Raw genomic sequence first — 23,937 nt, 5'->3', positions numbered from 1 at the left:
GGAATAAACAAAAAAAAATAGGAGGAAAAGCATCACAGCAGTTTGTCCCTTAACGGGAACGGAAAATAGTGAACATATAATTTTCCTATAAAATAAGGCCCTTTGATGAAAAGAAATTTTATTATGTACAACAGCAATTACGCTTCAATTCCAAACAAACTGAGGTTGGCAAAAATTTCATTGATCTGTACATGCCCAAATACGAAACATCAGATGCGTTTCAGCTCAATTGTGAACAATGATATTCTTTCCCAGTAAGAGCTGAATAAGATCTAAGCCAATGCCAACGTGAAACTATGGAAGCCTTACCCTCATCCTTCGGACTTCATGGAGTTGAAATCAATGCAGAGGTCTTTGAATTGTTATCGATCTACAAGTTCTCACAAACAGCCTGTTTCTCTTCAGATCCTGCAATAGCAGCACTAAAAATATTATGAAAATCGATAGATGTATAAACAAAACAAGATTACTGGACTCCCTATTAGCGAACTTCATACCGTTGCAAGTTGTGCAAAAGGGAGCAACTTCAGAAAACTACTGTGCCACAAGCTCCGAAATTTCTGATAAATTAAGGTTTAACGAATCATAGTAGAATTCAGGCTCATGCATCCGTCAACAGATTGGAAAGTGCTTGAATCAATGATTTGGGATCAAAAAGCACACCCAATTTTGGATCATGAAAGGAATCCACCGTGACCTACAAGAACTCCAATCGTCAACTTAATTGAAGAGGACCACCAGCAAAGCAATCACATGTAGCGGATCTAGCGACATTTAGGAGACCAACTTTGAGAATTTCAAATGAGCACTAGGTTTTTCAAATTAGAACGACAAATCTCATGACCAATAGAAACTGATCAAGTACATTATTGATTTACCAAGAAGCATTTCTAATAACCATGAAACAGGAACATACCACATTGAAAATTCCTTGAGAAGCCAGGCTTTCTTTATCCACAGGTATTAATCCGTTTTTCGGCACCAAAAGGGTGTTGATATATTTGTTTCGCTGAAAAGAAAAATTCCATCAGAAGAAACAAAAAATTTAATTTTCCATGACAAGATTCAAGGTTGTTTGTGCAAGTATGTGAAATCTACTGTTGTGTGTTACACTCAGCTAGTTGCCAAATGAACTAAAAACAAATTAAAATTACAGTGATGAGAGCCTAATGATTTTGATCAAATTACAACATATTAGGGAATATCCACTTTTCATTGTTTGTCCATTAAATAATTTATACTCTCAAGAAGAACTTTACAGCCTAATATGTAGTGTGAGGGGTATCTTGGGCCACTTTTCCTCTTTGTCATATCTCTCTTTCTATTCTTCACAATTCAAAAAGCAACTGTGCCCCAAGATTTTCCATCCGTTAATACTAAACAACAGATTTTTTCAATTCTCATATTTTAAAAACCCGAATGTCATCTGGTATATTCAATTGGGATAAAGGGAGTAGCATTTTTCATCGATCTACAGAACTATAGGACTCAAAAATTAGCTTATGAGATGCAGTAGGAAAACACTTATGAAGAGAGTTTAAATTCTTCATCAAGTTAATTTTCTCTCCACTTTCAGAAACACTTCTATTTAAGTAAAATAAAATTTTGACTGTCACCCTCATACTTATGCCAGCCTATCCAGGATGCCTGATATGAGATGTAGTAAACACGATACTATAGAAGATTGGAACCAAAACACCAACGCAAACCACATATAATAAATGCTTCAGCATTAGTACTGATCTCTTGGGGAAGGAACTCATAATTCCATGACGTTCAATGTATGGATCATGTAATCAGAAAAATGGGATGGCAAATCATATGAGCTCCCATGAAATTTAACTGTGGCATCTGTCATCAGCTATAGTTTAGTAATGAACAATTGACAAAGCTAGCAGAGTATCACGACCTATGATGTCAAACTAGGAGTTCCAATGCCAAATAAGTTGGAATATTGCTGATGTGGAAGTGCTTGAGAATGAACAATTGGCATTGCTATCAAAGGATCTATCCACACATTGAGACTTTTAACTAGGCCACTAGGTGTGCTTTATTCAGTAATTTTTGGGTTGGATTCAGGAGCCTACATCACACTCGGGAACCTATTGAGTAGTCCATAATTTCTCATCACTTTCCTTAAGTTACACATCTAGGCAATGATTAGAAAAATATTCAACTGACAAGATGCATGTTCTGCACATAAGGACTGAGAGTGAAAACCCCAATTAAATGAAAATACATACCAATATACCCAGTGTAATCCCACCGTGGGCAAATGAAAATCCATAACAATCAGTCAATTTGAGAAGAAACGCATAAATGCTTAGCTACTTACAGGATTTTTAAGACAATTATGAGGATCTCCATAAGTTCGATTTAAGGCATCGGTAATGGCAGTCACAAAGCAAGAAGCACTAAGGCCACAAGTTTCTCGATCATGAGTACCATTTAACAGAAGTACCTGGGATTATGAAGAAGAAGAATTGTTGGGGAAGGAGAAGAAGAAATTAATAACATTGACATGAGAAAAACACCAATGAGACGAGGAAATCATTGACTCAGACAACACGATTTATCTGAGAAAGCAGCAATACAGGTATTATTTGCATTGCCTAAATTACCTTGGGACAAGACTGTGAAGAGATGGTTTCCCCCACTCCAAGTAAAACCTTCAAATGGAGCAGCAAAACCACTGAGTACTTATTTTCGTTCTTTTCAAAAAAAAATGAGAAGAAGAATGATAATATAATAGTGATAAGTGATGACAATGCCACGCTTGAGAAGATGAACTCAATTAAAAGAAAACAAATTAGTTTGCCAATATTAGGTATATCTTCAACCTACTTGTTTTAGTATGTCTCACAAGCAGGATCGACTCGACAAAATTAGATACTTGCACATGCTTTAAACATATCTGTGAACTAATGTGAAAGAACTTAAGTTGCAGGCTACTCTACCAGAGAAGGGCAGATGGAAGTAAAGAGGGATCCCATGCCAAATACGATACAGTCAACACTTCTCAACTGTTCCAAGACAGTGGGATTCACAGTGGGGAAGACCTGTACAAAAGGCAAAGAACATCAGCAATCAGAACATCAACTATCGAGCTAAAATGGGCTTTTCATTAATCTATTTATACTATTTTTAAGCATCAAATCCAACATGAAATATTGGTCAATGTTTTACCTTAGTTATTGCATTCTATGATGGATCAAATTGTAATACAATTAATCTTTAAGAACTTCATAGTTTTATTGCATTCAATATTTGACCTTTTAAACTAATACAAAACATTTCCTATTACAGTGATATTAGGCACGCCAGTAGTAATTCTTGTTCCCAATACAAGAAGCAAATTCAAAAAGGGTAAAGGGGATTCAACAACCTTTTTCATAACCGAAAAATCCCTGAGAGTTAGTTGCACAGTTCAAAGTGCGGTGGGTAATGGGCCACCCTTCTCCACTTAAATTACAAAACGAATGCATGTGACTAGTGATAGAGTTCAAACTTGTGAAGTACGTACAACCCACACATCATGTGTTGCTCTTTAACCACTAGACCAATGCCCTGAATCCGCAGCTTTAACCATCTCACAGGTGCAAGATTAGCTACTTCTATTCTATAGGAGAATATATGCATAAAATTAACATGTTATACCTTAGAGACAATCTTGTCAACAAATTCTTTGGTTGCATAAAAGCTTTTAACAAGTAGGAAGGTGGAATGAACTTTCACAATCCAAAACTCATATGGCAGATATTCTTTGTAACATCCAAAGTTAGATGAAGGACAATCATTGGAGACAAATGATTGATAAATATATTTCTTCTACCTTGTCTGGCAACAACATTTTGAAGTGAGGGTTTAGCTTTAATGACCTATCAGAAAGTGCTTATCTTTTTTAAAAAACATGTTATTATACAGGCATACAGAGTTCAAGTATCATCTTTCTATTCATTGATAAGAACAACAAGCCTATTTACCTCATGCAATAAGTTGCTTCCTTCACTGGACATGTAGAATATCCGTTTTATTCTAGAAGGAAGTGCTGGGGCTGAAGAGGCATCCTGTCCAACAAGGTTCAAAAAGTGAACTGGTTAAGTTTGGCAATACCAACCTACTGCACACTAGCAAAAAATGAAAGCATGTACCCTTGATTAGTTGATTTATATTGAATCTCCCAACTTTCTATACTGTGTTGTTGCACAGATCAGACTATTCAACAGACGTGTAAAACTGAAATATCTAGCAAAGGTAAGGGCTATGACCATGCTTTGGACTATTTCGTGACATTTACCATCACTCCACCAGTCTCTAGTACATATATGCAGGGTACTCAGTAATCTTTCCAGTCCAAAGTGCCAATCCATCAACTTAACCCTTTGAAATCACTCGGTTAGATCAAATTTAACATCCTGAACTATTATACCAAGGCACTTTTATACAGATCGCCCAAGTGCCCATATGTACAAAGCATATCCAAAATACTCTATAACATAAGCATCTCATATACCAATCTCTTTCTTCTATAAAACAAGATGGTTGGGGAGAAAATCTAAGAAAAAGTGGTGGAGTATAATACCGTCATGCATTTGGTGGTGTATTTGGAAAGAAAGAAATAGCAGATGTTATGATAACAGACCAAATTCAATAGAGAAAGTCAAATGGAACTGCTTGACTACTTCTTATTTTTGGTGTAAAGAGGAATGGATAGAAGAAGCTGCCCAAATTTTGGATTTTATAGGCTCTTTGTGATCTATTAGCCTTTTTGTTTTTTGTTCTCTTGTTGGAAACCAATTTTTGGAGGTCTCCAGCATTATCTTAATGCTGATGAATACAACATTATCTTTGTCAAAAGAAATAAATAAATAAATATATATATATATATATATATATAAAACAAGATGGTATTATACAAGTTATTTTGCAGTCTCACAGATATGAGACTTAATCATTCAAGAGTGTTAACCCAAGTAAAAAAGTCTACTTAAAAAGCCCATGTCATACTTAAGCTTTGAAATTATCTACGACATGCAAATGGAAAGTAAATTATTCTTATCCATGTTAGTTATTGAACCTATCAAATGAACCGAAAGTATGTCCAGATAGATTATCCAAACAAATCAAGGGTTTCTGATCTGAGAACAAAATACGATAACAAGGTATGGTAAAAATATCATATTTCAGCAGGGATCACAGCAGCTCTTTTTAGGAAGATGGTATTTATCATGACTATAGTTTATGTTAGGAATATAAATTTATAACGTTTATCCTTGCAAGTAGAATCTGTTTCCAGAAAATTTTAAGGAAAAAAAAAATAAAAGAAACAAAAAGCATTACACATCAAGATTACATACTATTTTGATACCTTGTCTATAGGTTGCATGGATCCATGGGTTGGATGAGATATTTCATTTTGTCCGCGTATGACAGTTCCATCCTACACATTGGTTACATGCAACAAAGAAAAGTTTTAATTGTAGTGCAAGCCATATCCATTAACTAAATTATTTTAACTTCCGTATCTAATCAACAAATAAAAGAGATTTTGAATGGCTTAACGAACACTGTTTACCACTTTGAGCACAGGAAACAGATTTTAACTTTGAGAGTTACTGTTCAGAGCCTTGTTTTAGAAGGATCATCACCCTGAATTCCTATAGAAATTCAACTTCATCACTTCTGAGATAACTACAAGGTGCTACTCTTACAAGAACAACATACCTAGTGAAATCCCCAAAGTGGGGTCTGAGAAAGCTGCAATTCTTGCCGATGAAAACACTATTCAATTTATATTGCAAGTTACTCACTGATAACAACTTTCAAGCCATGGTTCTTAGCATTTAGCACTAGTGTTTGACCGTCATTGTTTAAGATGACTTCAAAAGGCAAATTATAGAAACTTCCCAAGATTATGGATTATAAGAAGCCATGTAATTGATCAAAAAGATCTCAAAGAAGATGGATAGGTTCCTTAATTCCCTACTATTAGCAAGCACAAAAAGCAGGCATCCATGACTTTTCAGGCACTTATGACCAATTGAAAACTGATATTATGAATAGCCTGTAAAAAGAGAATTCCTTATCAGGCAGGCATAACACAATTAGAAAATAGACTTGAATAAGAAAACATAAACAGGGTATTCCTCATTTTGGTTATATATTTTCCTAGTTTTATGGACTTATAATTTCATCTTTGCAAAAACGTTCATTTTCCATATCTTCAGCCACGCTTGTCTAATTATATTTTTCCCTTCACCGGATAGCATCCAATTTAAAAAAAGTTTGGAGAAGTGTATGAATGCATGTAATCGACTTAATGAAGCTCAAAAGCATGCATTCATACTCATTTGCATTAGATGCTAAGAGGAACTGGATTCCTTGTGACTATTTATGTCTAGTCTATAACAAATAAGGATGACCAAAATACAACCTCAAAATATAAAGAAGGCTCTGATGATGAAGGTACCAAACAGAATAATTAAAGAGTCGAGGTATAGAAAGGAGAAATCATACCGATAACTCACATCCCAGGGTAAGCCTTTCATTTGTAGATATCACGGGAAGAACAAAACTTTCTGCTGGAATTTCTGAAACCCGTGAAAACAAAAAGATTGCTGCATCTAGAGATTGGAAGAATATGCGTGCTCCAGCGAAGAAAAAGTTCCCTATACTGCAAGTGTAATAAGGTCTTGTTACCAACTTCAGTCATTATTACAAGTATTGATAAAAATAAACCACCCAGAACAATGATTAAAGGATAATATTAAGCTATACAGAGAATTAGTAAGAAACCTTCCATTGCTGAAACAGAAACGCTCATCTGAACGCCGGAGAATCTGAAAACAGAAAGACAACAGCTGGTCCAATAGAAAAGCCAACAACTTCTAAAGACGACCATTCAAGAGGACAAAAAAAACCCAATCAATGAGCAATTTAAAGTATCTTTTACTTCCAGTAGAAGTTCCATCGTTATGTATGACAATTGACAACAACAACCAGCAAATAGCTTCAAAAGTTTCGACCATATTATCTGATTTCAACACCATGGAATGCTGGTACAAGTTACAACAATAGAAAGAAACATTAATTTTTGGATAAGTTTATAAATAGAATTTGAAGGAACACTAATGATTTGACCGTTTAGTAAAAGTGCTCAAGAGGTGAATATTTACACACTCAAGCTGCAAACTAACCGCCATTGATAAGTGTTAGGTTGGTTCATTGGCCATTAAACGCCATAAGCAGAAGTTTGGTTCAATTAGGATCAAACCAGTCCCCTATCATAAAATCATTAATTGGAAGGGGGCAATCTAAACTGGAGGTCAGTATAACCCTACTAATAATAAAGACATCCAGATTAGGACAGTAGTAGGTGTTATTAGGTGCAATGAAGCTATTGGGAGCCTATTCTCGATAATAAAATTATAAACAAGAATCAGAACTTTTATATGACAGAATTACAGCATGGTAGTTTGGGCTATGGGTTAAAAAACACTCTTAAAACTACTACACGGACTTGAACTCCTTATTTTTTCCAAATTTGGCAAGTTGTGCCCTAAGATGTAACTCCCCCTCTAAACTGATGAAAAATATACAACATGTATATAAACATATTTAATGCAGCAATAAGCATTGGATGCAAAGATTATCCATCAACAAAAGACAAAGATGAATTAAATAGCATAATAATGATGAAGAACAAAGCCAGCCACATCTAAGGAAGAAGAACAAAATTCTGCAAGATAATTTTCAAGGCAATAATGCATCTTAGAAAGCAATAAGACAACCCGAAACACTTAATAATATAGAAGTACCTAATTGACCAACCTGATCCTGGAAGTAAGCCAAGAAAGCTCTTATAGTTTCCCTATACGGTTTTGAGACATCTTGCCAAAGTTCATGGCTGCCCTCCACAATTTCATACCTGTCATGATCAATTAACAAGTATAAGTGGGTATACAGAATTCAGTAGAACCGGTTAAAAGATGAAAAGGTTTTCAGAGGAACCACTGTTTTTCTTTTCTTCTTTTTTATTCTGTTTATTTCCTTCTTTTTCTTCTCGTCTTCCTTTCTTTTTTCCCTTTAAGATGCCATCATTTTAGTAAAACAATTCACATTTGTGTGGGCATGCTACTACTCCAAGCAGTCAAGATCTAGGTAGTTTCCTAAGCTTATATCTTCTTCCTATCAAATTCTGAGAATTAATTCTTAATACTATGAATCTTTTATTTCTTCTAGGTCATTTATACGCAACCTTGTCTGACAGTTTGGGTTTCTTCTACATCCTTCAATTTTATAGCTATTGTTACTGTTCAGGAGTTCACAAACACAGATAAACCTAATCTGCACCAAAACAGATCCAACATTTTTGTTCTTTCCTCAAGATCTATTCCTTGTCTCACCTCTTTGAAGAATCTTGTAGTTAATATTCCACCTGAGTTTAGCTATCATATAATAAAAATCAAGATAAGCCCAAGGAACCTATTACCATGGCATAGCAATTATTCTACATAACCATCTAATCTGTGTTGATAATATTTTACCACCGAGCATGCATAAGAAGACGACTTGGAGTAAAAAATTCCACAAAGTACTTTTTGGAGAAGAATCCAAGAGCATTGGAGAGAAAATGAACAGAATTAATGGAAGGTGTTACACAAACTATCTGGTTTTAACTACCATTCTGATTTGGCTCTTCGTGGATCAAGAGGTAAACGATGACCAAGCAATATTCGGACTGCACGAGCCTCTGACGTGCTTTGGTCGGATAATCTCAAACATCTTGATCGTATATCTCCAACAGCAGGACCACCTAAATATTCACGGTCAACTTTTCTATCTTTCATTCGTGTTGACAGAAAACATGCGTAAAGAATGATGCAAAAGCTTAACAGGGGAACAAACTTATTTCCATAAATGTAGTCAGCAAGATAACCAACGGTCATACATCACTTTATTTTCTGAAGAAACTTTAATTGTTCTCTTTTTTTTTCTTGGGAAGGCCTAAAACATTACTAGCTATAGTCGGGAAAGTGTTGTGCACTTCACCCAACGAAGATTTTGTCACCATAACTCTTCAGATATCAGTCCACAGCAAACTAAAATGAAATATAAACTATCACACACCCATATATATCTCACGCGGGGAAGTCATGTGCTATTAGTGCCTTCTTTTTTCTTCTCATCGGAGTTATTTCACAAAGACTTGCCAGGGTAAGGAAGAAGTGTGTATGACTTGACGCTCTAAAGTCTGGAGAACAAGCACAATGTGGGGAAGTCATGTCTTATTAACACTGCTAACACTGATTTTCAGATGCACCAGTTCAGTGAACACAAATAAAGAGTGCCAAAAAGGAAAGATACAGAATAGAAAGAATTGGAACTTTTAACCATACCAAGAACACGAACAATTTCGGCTGTACTTCCTCCATCATCAGAAACAGGGAGCACATGAGCTACACGTGTAGTTAGATTCTTAAGCTCTTCAACCACACCATTAAATGCAGTTCCACCTGTAGCAGTAGTAAGTTCTCAGAAAGTAAACGTCAAGAGTCTTGATGTATAATGCAACTAGACCTTCAATATCAACCAACTTGAGGTCCACCACTATGTGAATCCTCGCTGACCATGTCGCTACACTTAAGCTCATTCCATACCAACATTACACAAAATAAAAATTGAAAGTACTATACAGGCATATAAACCTCTGACAGGACTAAAAGACTCCAAGAATAAATGTACCAACATGAAAAAAAAACATATTCCCAACTAATTCATATCACTTGTATGAATCTTTTTCTTCCATTGTACCCTATTTTTGGTTAGGTCTACATGTATTCCTAGAGATTGTAGGTCTTCCAACACAATTTTCATACATGTGATTTTAGACTATGTTGCTCAAACTTCCCAAAAATATTGTCACACATGTCAGATCTTCAATAATTTAATATTTTTGGAGGATTGGACACACACTCATCGACATTCTTTAAGAGTCCGAGCAACATAGAATTTCCCTACTTTGTCCGCTTTTAATACCTTCATGCACCGCTTTTAGAGCATGTGGCTTAAAAGTTGGTAAAACCTACTTTTAAGTTATTTTTAGCTTTCGGGGTGTTTGGCAAAGTTAAAAATAACTTGAAAAAAGTTTAAACTGACTTTTAAAAAAAAAAGTTAAAAAGTAGGTACACCCCTACTTTTCATTTTTTAACTTAAAAGTTACTAAAGTTAGACTTTTTAAAAAGCTACTTTTTTTCAAGTTAAGCCAAACGGGCTCTTAATCATGTTGGTGCAGGAAATGATATTAAACCATCTCAAGGGACCTTTCAGTTTATTCTTGATGTGTCCAACTTGCACATTCTATTGAATGAGATCATCTTTTAATCTTGTCTAATCTTTTTTTTTGATAAGGTATCTTGTGTAATCTTATTTGATCCAACATCCACACCTAAGCATCAAATATTTCTATGACACTCATCTTGTGGACTATGTCGCTCAAGCTATCCAGAAATGTTGCCACACCTCCGTTGGATTCTTCAAAAATACACTATTTTTGAGAATCTGACACTCACCCGTTGAAAATTTTGAAGAGTCCAAGCAACATAGCTTGTGAAACTTGGACTTTACTAATCAAACATTTTCTCCCATATCACATTGTTGATATTTAAATGTTTTATAGAACTTACATTTAGCTTTGGTAAATATTTATATCACATTAAGCTTCGGTAGAACTTCTCTTTTTTCAGCTATCCTATTTCTATTCTATTTGTAGCGTCTTCAACTATGACACCATTACCTTGAAAGATCAAGCCTTGAAATCTTAATTGTTTGCATTAAGGCAGCACAATCCAGTATAATCTTATCTCAACCTCACTCTTCTTATGCCAACTAAACTTCTAACTCATATGGTTAGTCTTACTTCTACTTATCCTAAAATCCTTGCTGTCTAAAGTATTTATCCATAGTTCAAACATTTGGTTGACACCTTCATTGGTTTTGTCAATTAGCACAATATTGTCAGCAAATAATATACGCCATAGGACCTCATCTTGTATTGTATTAGTTAGTTGATCTATAAGATTACAAGTACGGTGTCAATGCTGATACCTGGTTCAAACCTACCATTATGGGAAACTCCTCTGCATCTCCAACTATAATTCTTGCACAAGCCACAGCTCCTTCATACATATCTTTATGGCATTTATGTATTCAATATGAATTCCTTTCTTATCCCCAACACCGACCAAATGTCCTTTCTTGGTACTTTATCTACTTCCTTTGTTGATATACAAACATATTATGTCAAAAAAATAAAGCAGAAAATGAATGCTGAACTGGGAATGATCCAATTATTTTAGATGAAATTGTATATTAACCGGACAAAATCCAATTCCTTTAAACTTCAAAATAAAATGTCAATTCTAAACACTGCCTACGTTCTCTACCCACATTTGGCACTGACAACCAAAATGTGATTGAGAAATAAACTGATATTGCAAGTAACAGCATAAAGCTTCATTCCTCTGAATTAGTACCCAAAAACACTAGCATTCAAAATCACCCAATTCTCATCTCAGTAACAATAAAAATGTGAACTTTTTTGTTTTTTTTTGGGTACTTTTCAAGATTCAACAATTACATACCCCACCAATCAATCAATTAAGCAAGTAAATCAACAATCTTGCCAACAAAAGAGGGAAAAAGTGTACCTGAGAAAACAAGAATAGAAGGTTGATGAGTAGTGGAGGAACTAGTAGAGGAGCAACTACAGTGACGAGCAGAAGAGCAATTAGAGGCCATGAAGGAGAAAGAAAGAGATCTGGGAGAACCTGAAAATGGGGAAAAAGTGAAAGGAAAGGTATATAAAGAAGAGGGCTTAAGAAGTGGAGAGGGTCCCAAATAACCGTCCGCCATACTTGTCGCTCTCTATTTATACCATACACAAACCCCAACTCTCCTTAGCTTTTACTACCAATTCTTACACATGCACCAGATTCAAAGAGGACTCTCCTGGAAACAGACAATTCTCTTCCTCTAGTTATTTCTCTTATTTTTTGTTTCACTTTTGTCAACAAATGAATACATCTTTTTTTTAAAAAAAAAAATATGAATTGTATGTAATTGTATTTCATAAAATCAACAAAAAGATTGCTCTTTACGAATTAAATTAAAAGATGTCATCAATTTTTAATTATAAATAAAACATATAACCTGAAAACAAAATGAATATATTACGATATTAAAAAAATAACTCAGAGTGGATTGATATTTAAAGAGCCAAATAGCTATTGCTTGAAATTATAGAAGGGGCAAGGAGAATGTATATAGAAAGCTTGATTATTAAAGCAAATTAGTAATTGGGAAGAGAAAATGATTTATTTGGTGAATTATATAATGAGCAAGTATCACATTATATTATGGATCGTATCAAATTAGAGACATATGTTAGCTTAAAAAAATATGGAGACATGAGAATTCACATAATCACTCCAACTGAAGCGTACGTTATTATTTGTAGCTAAAAAGTATCCACATTCCTATAAGCACACCTTCACTGACTCTTCATGGGTAAGAATGGTTTAAATTAGGGAATTTGGAGATACAAACATCTGCAATGAGACATTGTATCAAATGATGTTACAACTTTAGAAAAGTGGTGATGGTGGCCAAATGAACTATTTTTGGCCAAGAAGTTTAAAGCTTCATTTGCCATCAGTTACATGAGTTATATAATACGATGTGATGACACAAAATTTACCTATAACAAAAGATAAAAACCGAGACAAAAATATTACTTGTACTCATCAAAAAAAAAATATGAAGTGTTCACCGCGAGAACAATAGTCAATGAGTAAACTGAAAAAGCAGATTACTAAAAGAATGTCAAAAAATAGTTAAGTTCCGTTTGGAGCTTAATACTAAATCTCTCTCAACTGTATCTGGAGCTTCATTTGAAGCCTATTTTCCTGGATGATTGTCGCTTGGAGCTCATCTGTTTAGATGATCTCCCAGTCTGATTCATAAAAGCCTTCTTGTGACAATTCCAACTTTTCAGTTGGAGAATATATTGTCTTGCCTTCTGCATTTGATTCCTCTAATTCCACAATGAAATCCTCACATTTGGTTGCGTCCTTATTTCTCTGTTTTCCTAGTTTTCCCTTTAGCGTTGCCATATTTTTCTGAAAGCAAAACCATCACAGGTCAATAAATGACTACACACATACAAACAAAAGGAAGGAGCCGAAACAAATTAACTCGTGGGAAGACAAAAAGGCATCCAATGCAGAAATATAAAATGAGTGGGAAGGCAGGAGACAAGACCTTGAGAGAGATATGAGCTCCATGGCATTCAGAGCCTGAAGAAAAATCATCCCTACCCACCAGAACACAATTTCCATCAAACTTCACTTCAGTAACCGAGTCAATAACTGGTTCATCTGCATTGTTTATCCATTAGAAACACAGATATTAAAGGACAATGATTTCTCAATCTTACACATTTACACTTCTCCTTTAGGCATGTGAAACAAGGAATGATAGCTTAACCAAGAAAGCACTTAAGCGCACACACTAAAGAGTCATGTCTGGTCAGCATAAATCAATTAGTATCAATTCTATATAGTGTCCTGTATAACTTTTTTTTTGTTTGTTTGGTAAGTAGCTCTACATGCAGCAATTACCTAGTCCGTCAAAAGCAATGCTTTCTAACTAAGCCACTACTTACAGGACGATTATATTATCAGCACAAAAGCAGAAAAAAGAAAAGTAGCCAGAGCTACCAAGGAAGTATTGCCATATAAAATTGACAAGAAACTTAAAAGGTTACTAAATCAAATGGGACTTTTCTGATTGACGGAGAAAAAGTTGTACTAAAAGGGCGAAAATTAGCATCATATAAACAAACAACAAGAAGATATACCAGTCTCAAGACTAGGGAAAACATACCAGTTGATACTGCTGGAACTGCTGCATTAGAATTTATTTCGTCAAAATCAAGAACAACACTTTCTTGTGACTCAGTAGAGTAAATTGAACAAGTTAATGATGGAACATTCGAAGTGTTAGCACCATGATCTGTGAAATCTATAGTTTTCTCCTCTTGCATAGAAGGGTCAAATTCTAGGCATTCAACTGATGATGCACTTGTCGAAGATTTGGCAGGAACTTCAACTCCTTTATCACCCTCACAGGATAATGTCATTTTTAAAGTTTCCTCAATAGAAGCAACTTGTGCTGAACTTTTACCAGTAACCCCTAGTATCTTTTCCCAATCCTCAAAAGACATCTTCATCGCCTTATCTGCTCGTGGCTGAAGTGATGAATCAACATGCACTCCTTCCGTGGCTTCCACAGCGAGCTTGAGGGAAGACGAGTTCGAAAAGGAAAGTTCATCCTTGCTATCTTCTTGCACACTGATGTTTGACAGCTCAGAAGCTGGATGTTGTTCTCTATTTTGTTCTGAAGATAAATTACTGGTCTCCTCCTCGACAGCTGACAAAGATCCTGGGAGTATTTCTTGAATAACCCCTATACAAAATTGTTTCAGGTTTGCACTCGCTATCTGGAATTGGCTTTCAACAAAATTAATTTGTTCCTGTCAACACACAATGAATGAACTAAACGAACATATCCAGAACTCACAAAAAAACTAGAGGTTTGCAGATTATACATGATACAACAATTAGTAGTAGATGAAGTCTACCATCCATTATATTTGCGGGAACAGAAAGACTAATAAGAACACCAAAGAGGTGGTATTATGGATGAAATGTATATCCGTGTATTTTGTGCATATATGTGCATGAAAGCACCAATTGCAATGTCCTCCAACATGTACCCACTCTAGATATTTTAATTTGATTTGCAAAAGATAACTAAACTGAGAAAAAGTAAACCTAAAAGAAGTAACAGACTAAAAGCCAAAGAAATAAAATGGCACTTAAGATGTTCGGAAGGCCAACAAATGATACCTGAGATTTAGCATCAACCTCACAATACAGATTATCCAGCTTTTCGCCAATTTTGTCGAACCAGGCTCTGCCTCTACTTGTAAAGTCCATTACGAACACAAATACCTGAATGATTAGAGTGGTCAGTACATGAACACAGTTCCTGTTCTAAGGCAAAAGAACTGTAACCTTCAATTCAAACCAACAAGTATGAACAATTGGCTAAACGGGATGAAAAATAAGAAAACTGCTTGTACAATTGAGTTATATTGAGCAACTTTCTGATGAATAAAATGCATGTGGATGTATAGAGTACTTCATCCATGTCAAATTGTAATGACGTTGCACCTGCTTGGCGTGTTTACTCTCCCAAGACAGAAACCAGTTACAAGACAAACAGAAAACTAGTAATGTGCTTTAAGCATGTCGTAGCACTCGAAAAGGAATGCATCGTTAAGTGCAACAAAAACATACCCACTGTAATTTCACAACCGATGTCTGGGAGGGTAACATGTTTGCGGACCTTATAGACGCTTAGCTCAAAAGAGAAGTAATGTAGATAACAGTTGCAAGAAGAATAAATGGCAAGAAAATACAAAGATACAAAGAAAAATGAAGTAACAGATGGTACAATAATTAGAAGAATAAGAAATTACACTATTACCAAATATTACTACTAATACTGAGAAGAGGATATGTGGCAAACCCCTCTGCCTCTCCCACCCATTGGACAACCACACTCTGCTACCTACTAACCTTCTACTCTAATTCTCGACCTTCATACCTTCCTATCTAGGTTTATGTACTCAGCAAATCAAAGTCACGTCATGTTTTGTGTAATAACTTCCGTTGGTTCTTTTTCAGCATACCTCTACCTCTCCTAACTCCTACTACTGTCAATCTCTTACACCCTCCTAACTGGCACATCTGTCTACCTCTTCCTCACATGTACAAACCATCTCAGTTTCACTTCAATCATCTTATCCGCCACAAAGGCGGCTCTCCTATATAACTTCGTTTCTAATCATATCTCACCTAGAATGCACATATATCCATGTATGTCTCTCCTAGTATGCTCATATATCCATGTGAGCTAATACAAAAACAAGAATTGAAAGATGAGATTTATGTGACATTCAAATATAATTTCAAGATAAACGAATGCAGACACGGGATACAGGAGTGTAGTTCAAACAGCTGACACCGCTGTAATATATGGTGAATACCTTCGATTGATCACTACACCACGCATTCAGATACTCTTTGTTGAATGCACTTTTTTCAGAAGTACAAAATTAGTTTTTAATTTCAATAATCACCCCTTTTTTTTCTTTAACGCAATGTGCAGCATAAATTATCCCTTTGGAAAACATCGCTGAGACTATATAAAACGTTTGAAACCCCATAATTGGACGGACAGTTAATCACAAATTTGTGGAAATATATATATAATTCTTCCGTTTGTTCAGTTCATGCAATTAATGGGAATCCAGAAAACGTTTTCAGTGTTTTGAAAAAACAAACAATATTGCAAGTTCATAATATAAAATATTAATCATTCACAATCCTTGAATTAAAAGTTCACAACTTACCTGGTGGAGACAACAAAAATTGATAGAAAAAAAGAAATTAGATTATAGTAAAACGACGAGCAGCCTAATAGAAGAAGGAAGTCACTTATACCGTAGAAATCTAATTGTGATAGGACTAAATGTGTTTTTGGAGGTTAAAAGCTGATCAAATTTGGTTTCAAGTATTTTTTAATTTTTAATTTAATTTACTATAAATTAATTTTGATTTTTAAATAATTATTAATTTTGGTAGTATTTTTTGTTTATTATTATTTATAGTAATATTATGTTAAATTTGCGATATATATTAAAAGTTAATTAAGTATGAACATATATATATATATTATAACTGATTTTAAAAATATATTAGACTTATATCTTAAGAAAGAAGTTAAAATATTGTATTATAAATATATTAAAATATGTAATACATGTATTGTCTATCAATAAAACATATATTATATATGGATAATAATTTATTTTTTATAATATGAGTTAAAAATGTAAAGTGATGAAGGAAAAATAGTTGTATCTCTGTGATATTTTTACATAATTCGTAGTTGTGATATACAATTTTGAATTTGACGCAATACTCAAGTGTGCACGCTAAAAGTATGTTAGACTAAAGCTCTAATCCTAGTTAGTAATTAATCTATATTGATTTATATCAATATATTTCATATATAGAAAAATATACTTTAGAATTATTAGAAATGGTGTATATCTTCGTTATATTTTAAGGTTATATATATCTTTATCGTCAATCTTTTGATTTCGTATTATACTTTGAAGACTAACAAATAAACGTGTGACATTATCTTAGAATATTAAAAGTGGCAATTTATTGTTGGGAAAATAAGGATAAACACAAAAATATATATGGTAAAAGTAATGAAAAAAAATGGGAAAATAATGATACTAAGAATTTTATGTGAAAATCCTTTTAAATAAGGAAAAAATCACGGGCCAAGAGGAGCAACTGATATCACTATAGTAAGAAATTTTACACTGTGTAATCACGAATTCAATACTCAAAGTGACTACTACACACTCAAAAGAAACAACACTCTTTTAATTTCTACCTTACTAAAATATCGCTCACACTCTATCTTTTTTCACAAACTATTTTTGTTGTATAGTCTATGAAATATTTCACTTTGCTCTCAAAATGGTTTTTTCTCTCTAACTTGGTGTGTTGTACAAATGAGCAAGAATGTTCTATTTATAGAATGAGAAAATCATGTCTATGTCACTAATGACATAGGTAAATATAGCAAAGTCAAAAATACAAATTTTACCAATTTGCCAACCATCAAATCTTTTATTTTCAATTCTTATCACTATTCCCTTTTAACAATTACTTGTAGCAATTGAATAGCAAAATTGACCAAAAAAAAATGGAATGGATTCCACAAATCTCTCTCCCCCCCTGTCCCATTCATTGGAAGTATCTTCATCTTCTTTAGAGAGAGCTGATACCTATAATTTCTTTGCATAACTCGAACTTGTCTTTCGGTATCGTCTTGGTCAACATATCTGCAGGATTTTCTGTTGTGTGGATTTTTTTGACGTGAAATGATTCACTCTCCACTTCCTCACGAATCCACTGATATCTGACGTCGATTGTTTTGTTCTTGCATGATAGATGGAGTTCTTACTCGAGTCTATTGCACTCTAGCTGTCACAATAGACAATATTCATCTGATTCAAACCAAGCTCTTGAAGAAATCGCTTGAGCCATATGAATACCTTGCCGTCTTCAGTAGCCGTAATATATTCAGCTTCAGTTGTAGATAGTGTAACACACTTCTGCAACTTTGACTGCTATGGTATAGCTTCCCCTGAAAAAGTAAACAAATATCCAGTAGTGGATTTTTTGTTATCAAGGTCACCTGTCATATCAGCATCTGTATAGCCTTTCAAGATTGGATTTGATGCTCCGAAACAGAAGCATTCATTTGAGCTTCCTCAAAGATACTTGAGTATCCACTTCACAGCTTCTCAATGCTCTTTTCCTGGATTATCGAGAAATCTGCTGACAACACCAATTGCGTGAGCAATATCAGGTCTAGTGCATACCATTGCATACATTAGACTTTCGACGACGGAGGAATATGGAACTTTCGCCATGCTCTATTTTTCCTCCGTAGCTGTAGGACAAATCTTCTTGCTCAACTTCATATGACCAGCAAGAGGTGTACTAATAGGCTTAGCATTCTTCATATTGAAGCGTTCTAGTACACATTCAATGCACTTCTTTCGTGACAAATAAATCTTCCTTTCATCTCTGAGACGAGTAATTCTCATGCCCAAAATTTGTTTGGCATGACTCAAGTCTTTCATAGAAAAAGACTTATACAACTCTGTTTTCAGCTCGTCAATCTTGAAAGTATTCTTGCCCACAATCAACAATTTGCAGCTCAAACTTGAATTAAATTGAGTTAGGTCTTTAGTGTTTACTGTTTTTTATTTAGATTTTTACTGTTTAAATTTAGGCTCTAAACATAAAAATTGAAATGAGCCAAGTAAAGTTAAAAGTTAAGTAATATAATAAATATTTTAAAATTTACTTAATAAAACTTCGATTCGTCGTAGTTTCAAAATTCTTACACCGAACTCCGAACCGAAAAATCAAAATGCCGAAAAAAGAACCGACATAGAACCAAAACATCAAAAAACCGACATTTTTTTAGTTAGGCCGATTTTACAATTTTTCAATATTTATGCCCACCCCTATACACAATTGCACTTTAATCTATTTCTATCTTTGGAAAGCCTAAATGTTACGTCACACAGGAGAGCAGAGGTAAGAAATAAAAACTATATAAATGAATATGAAATGATGGAAATAAATCATTGCTACACATAAGTAATGCTTGTGTTTGAGCTAAAGGAAGAAAGTCTACTTCACCACGACATATATATGTAAAGGGCAGGTACGAGTTCAAACGAATTCAATAGCTTCGAGGCAAACCTCCTATATGTATTAAAAGCTACTTAACAAAAATACAAATAATTGATTTTGACCAAAAAATCAAACTAGTGATACAATCTCGAATTAGAAATGATTAAGTTCAAATCATGTGTTTGCCTCTTCTTCCTCATATTGAAATGAGTCATCAGACTATTGTTTTATGGTTATTCTATCACTCCGGCATTTTTCTTCCTTTAGGATAAATATTTTCATATGATACAAAAGAAATGAACAATTCATATAGAACATTGCACAAGTAGTGCAAGATCATGAGGTCAATTAAATTAAATGCTTAAAAAATTCCATATTCCTAGTAAGGCAAACTCTTAGAACTTGAGCTAACAACTAAGGACTTAAACCTTGAAGAATCACCACCCCCATTGGCTCTACTAGTAATTGTTTCCATATTCTTATAAAGGCTTTGTTTCACAATTTTCTTCATCAGTTTCTTGCTTTCATCAACAGCTCTTGGACTCATCGGTGATGAATCAATTGGCATTCTTCCTACTTGTGGCCCTGAATGAGGCCCCATTTTGATCTGCCTCTCATCTTTAAACCATTGTAACAATTTCAGTGCTCTTTTTTGAGCCAAAGAACTACCTAACAATGCCACTTCAAGAAGTACTGGAACAATACCAGCCTTGGACATTTTCTCTCTTTGAATTGAACTTTGGTGAGCCAAAATCATCAAAATGTATACCGATAACTCTTGACATTTCGGTTGTTCTTCCCATGTCATTATCTCCATTAAGCTCTCGGGCATCATCGGGCTTTCCTCCATCGCCTTCTTTCCCATTAGGGTAACCACAAGATTCCCTAATGTGGCAAGTGCTTTCTCTGATACTTCCTTTAATGAAGACAACCTCAATAATGTGGTCACTGTTCCATTAGTCGCCAAACTGGCGGAATTTTCCAACACAGAAGATATGTTGTACAATGTCCCTAGACATGTACATTTAGTTTCAACACTTGAATTTGATGAATCAAGAATGCTGACTACAAATGGAATAATTCTTGAGGAATCCATATTGAATTGTGTGTTGGCTAATAATGATATAGACAAGATCAATTCCGCAAATTCTTGCCTTGTGTTTCCATCTAAGTTGTCTGTTTTTTTAGGTAATTTTGATAAGATTCCTGCTTCTACCATCAGAGCCTTGTTACTGAAAAAGGGAACCAAGAAAACAGAAAAATGTTAAAGAAATGAATTATGAAACAACTCAAATCCATTAACATGGCCAAATCTGAAATATAGAATATAATCAAAGCTTTAGGGACCCCATTTGTATGACTTTGTTTGATTATATTTAATTTATTGGTCAACTAACAAGTTGGGAAATGATAGAAAAATGGTTAGGAATTAAAGTTGGGGTAGGGGGTATCCCAATCATGTAGGGGTCCTTAAAATAAATAATCATAGAAAATTTAAAAATTATTGAGAGTGAGAAGTCAATAAGATTCTGCTTAGGGCCCGTTTGGATGGGCTTAATAAAAGCAGCTTTAAAAAAGTACTTTTGAAAGTGCTGAAACTTATTTTTAAAATAAGCAGTTATGCGTTTGGATAAAAGTGCTGAAGTTGCTATGCCGAACGTGAAAAAGGAAAAATGAAAGAAAGAGATGTTAGGGTTATGTGGGTAATTTGGAGATTGTATAAAAATATTAAGGGCAAAAAGATAAAAATGTGGTCAACTTAAAACAGCTTATAAGCTAAAAAAAAAAAAAGCACCCCTGCCCCAGCTTTTAACTTTTGGCTTAAAATAAGTTTTTTTTTAACTTAAAATAAGTTATTTTGAGTATTGCCAAACAGCTAAATAAGTCAAAAATCAGCTTTTAAGTCAGTTTGACCAGCTTTTAAGCTGAACCAAACAGACTCTTAATCAGATCAGTGCTAGGAGCTAAAGGTCAACACAAGTAGATTTTTTTTCCTATTTCTTATTTAAAAAACACTTTGAATACATATAAATATTATATATAAGGTAGAATAATATGTCCATAACAATTAAAAAATATTCCTCAACTTAACCCATTGTCGCTTCCACAATGAATATTGCACTAGATAGTAAACGCATTTATAACAACAACAAACTCTGTAATCACACAAGAAAGGTAGATAACTGTTTTCAATAATTCTTTTGTTCAAAGAATGATATATTTTTTTTAAAAAAAGGCGATTCAACTCTCTTCATAATTAATCCAAGTAGATATGTTAGAGATGAGGTGAAAGGAACTACACGCTATGATCATAGAGTCGATTCAACCATCTTCATAATTACCATAAGTATGTGGTCATACCACATACTCCAAGTCTTTTTCAGATAAAATAAAATGTCATGGCTAGAAAGTCAAGTTGACTCAACTAACTTATCCTTGCAATTTTAAGGCTTCCTAAATAAAATGGCTATAAATAAAACCAAGTTGATAAAATCCATTTGCTAGTTGCTTTCCTAGTCACCTATTTAAGGCATTCAAATATGAAAAGGGCTAATCAGATTTTGTCTCCTTGTGTAAACGTTGTGTCATGTAGAATATTAAGTTATAACCATTGAGTGAGTGAGTTCGTCCCGGTATATTACTCAACTTCACAAATAAAATATTAAACTATCATCTAACATTTACGATAACTTATTAGAAGTTTTTTTTTTATATTGATTGATGTAACTTAGGTGTATTAAAATTTCATGGGGGTCTATTATAGGAGGTGTACGTACTACCCAGTCATGAACTTCTTGGGTACTTGAAAAGGATATTCCCAAGACCAAACCTCACGTGCCACACAGTAGGGGTTCAAGTCAAAAATTGGCCACGCAAAAGTGGCCTGTGGGATCCGTCTTCTGATACATTCCCTTTTATGTAGTAAGTTACACATCCAATAAAAATCAGCCACGTCATTTCACCGCATTATAAGTCCACTAGCCTAATGGGATGAACTTGTACTACTACTATGAAGACCCCTTTGTGTAATAAAATCACTATAAAATTCTCAACCAAAAATTTCAGCCCACCAAATTAATTAATATTATATGATAAATGTTAGTTATATTTTTATTTTTATGACGGTGATGTTAGGAACCTTTTGCACGCATCTTAATCAGATTAGGGTTTTATTTTGGTAATAAAAACAAATCATGATATAGAAAATATTTTCTATTCCGAAATGAATAGAGCAATTTTAAAATTCATGAATATGGGATAAAATGTAGGAGAATAAACATTGAAATTCCACTTTTAGTAATTGGCTATATCTCACATTCAAATAAAATGACAAATCATTATAAATTCACGATTCTTAAAATAAAATTAATATGAATATTAATGCAACATCAAAACTAGCACTTAAACTTGATCCTATTGTTAGCTAAGAAGAAAATGGAAGCTAATTGATAAACAAAATAAAAATGAACTAACCTAAAAGAGTGATTAAATAATTATTCAAAACTGACAAAATAGATAAAACTTACGTGAAAGAGCCATTAGCAAGTCCGGTCAGTGCCTGCACCGCTAATCTCTGCCGCCGCAACACCGCCTGATCAGAACCACCAACCATGGCAACAAGCGGCGGAATCACACCGAGCTCCGCCATGAATTTCCGCCTCTTCAAATCCTCTTTAGCCAACTCTATTATCTCTTTCACCGCCACCTCTTTTTCATCGCAGTTCCCAAAGTGAAGTTTCTTCACAGATTTTTGCAACATCATCCATCCATTATCTTTATCACTCTCTTTTCCCATTATACCCTTTTCTTCAATCACAATAAAAATCTCTGAATCCTTAGTTGGCTGACGATCCGACGGTTCCTTAGATTTAGCCTTAATCTGAAGGAACCGCTTGAGTTTAGTGAAGAACCTTAGCTTTATGTAAGTCGAATAAAAATTACTTGGAGTATTTGACATGACAGAAGAATGGTTTTGTACGGTGATGAGGAGTGGGGGTGGGGTGAAATTCGGATTTAATTAATTAAATTAAGTTTGTTTAATTTATGTCTTGACTTTTGGTGAAAGAAAAGGGATTAATATTGAAAAAGAGAGAAGAAGACTTTGTGGAGAGAAAAAAACAAGAAGAGCAGAGAGCACATGCCGAATATGTCAGTTACATAGAAAGAGGAGAGGATGGAATACGTGACCTTCTTCCATTCTTATAAACAACTGTTACATAGCCGAACATGTTTGACACAATTTCATATTGATCCTTATAGTTTCTTCTACTTGTGGAAAAAACCCCTATAGTTTCGCAAAATTTTAAAAATTAACATCAAATTTTTATTTTTAAAGGGGTTATCAGAATGGTGGTTGCGTTTTAACTATTAATTTTTTAAAATATACTTTTATCAATCCTAAGGTCTCAAATTGGATAAATAAAAATAACTAAGTGCTTCTGAATTAATTTCATCTTTTAATAATTTGTTATTTAATAAGATATCATGTAGATTGATTTGTTTTATATCATAA

The 23,937-nt window shown here is 34.1% G+C and overlaps 3 protein-coding genes across 3 annotated transcripts; all 3 read right to left on the bottom strand.

The window, feature by feature from the left end:
- Positions 1-101: 101 nt before the first annotated feature.
- Positions 102-12,074, bottom strand: LOC107011821 (uncharacterized protein YNL011C). The gene is made up of 14 exons (XM_015211477.2): positions 11,709-12,074; positions 9,399-9,515; positions 8,683-8,815; positions 7,831-7,927; positions 6,796-6,839; positions 6,517-6,673; positions 5,369-5,440; positions 3,984-4,067; positions 2,958-3,059; positions 2,622-2,669; positions 2,336-2,461; positions 917-1,009; positions 498-697; positions 102-408 (listed from the first exon to the last, which is right to left on the bottom strand). The coding sequence occupies exons 1-13, from the start codon at positions 11,911-11,913 to the stop codon at positions 602-604; spliced, it is 1,374 nt and encodes a 457-aa protein (XP_015066963.1). The 5' UTR covers positions 11,914-12,074; the 3' UTR covers positions 102-408; positions 498-601.
- A 733-nt stretch (positions 12,075-12,807) lies between these two features.
- LOC107010802 lies at positions 12,808-15,059 on the bottom strand. Its single transcript, XM_015210079.2, has 4 exons — positions 14,970-15,059; positions 13,945-14,593; positions 13,321-13,436; positions 12,808-13,178 (listed from the first exon to the last, which is right to left on the bottom strand). Exons 1-4 carry the CDS (start codon positions 15,057-15,059, stop codon positions 12,996-12,998), a joined length of 1,038 nt encoding a protein of 345 aa, XP_015065565.1. The 3' UTR covers positions 12,808-12,995.
- A 4,480-nt stretch (positions 15,060-19,539) lies between these two features.
- On the bottom strand, positions 19,540-23,608 carry LOC107009427 (U-box domain-containing protein 7). Its single transcript, XM_015208763.2, has 2 exons — positions 22,952-23,608; positions 19,540-20,656 (listed from the first exon to the last, which is right to left on the bottom strand). Exons 1-2 carry the CDS (start codon positions 23,380-23,382, stop codon positions 19,804-19,806), a joined length of 1,284 nt encoding a protein of 427 aa, XP_015064249.1. The 5' UTR covers positions 23,383-23,608; the 3' UTR covers positions 19,540-19,803.
- Positions 23,609-23,937: the final 329 nt, after the last annotated feature.

Source organism: Solanum pennellii, chromosome 2, assembly GCF_001406875.1.
Source record: "Solanum pennellii chromosome 2, SPENNV200".
In the NCBI taxonomy this organism is placed as follows: Eukaryota; Viridiplantae; Streptophyta; class Magnoliopsida; order Solanales; family Solanaceae; genus Solanum; species Solanum pennellii.
Note: the sequence above shows the minus strand (reverse complement) of the source record. Positions and strands in the feature narration are given on the sequence as shown.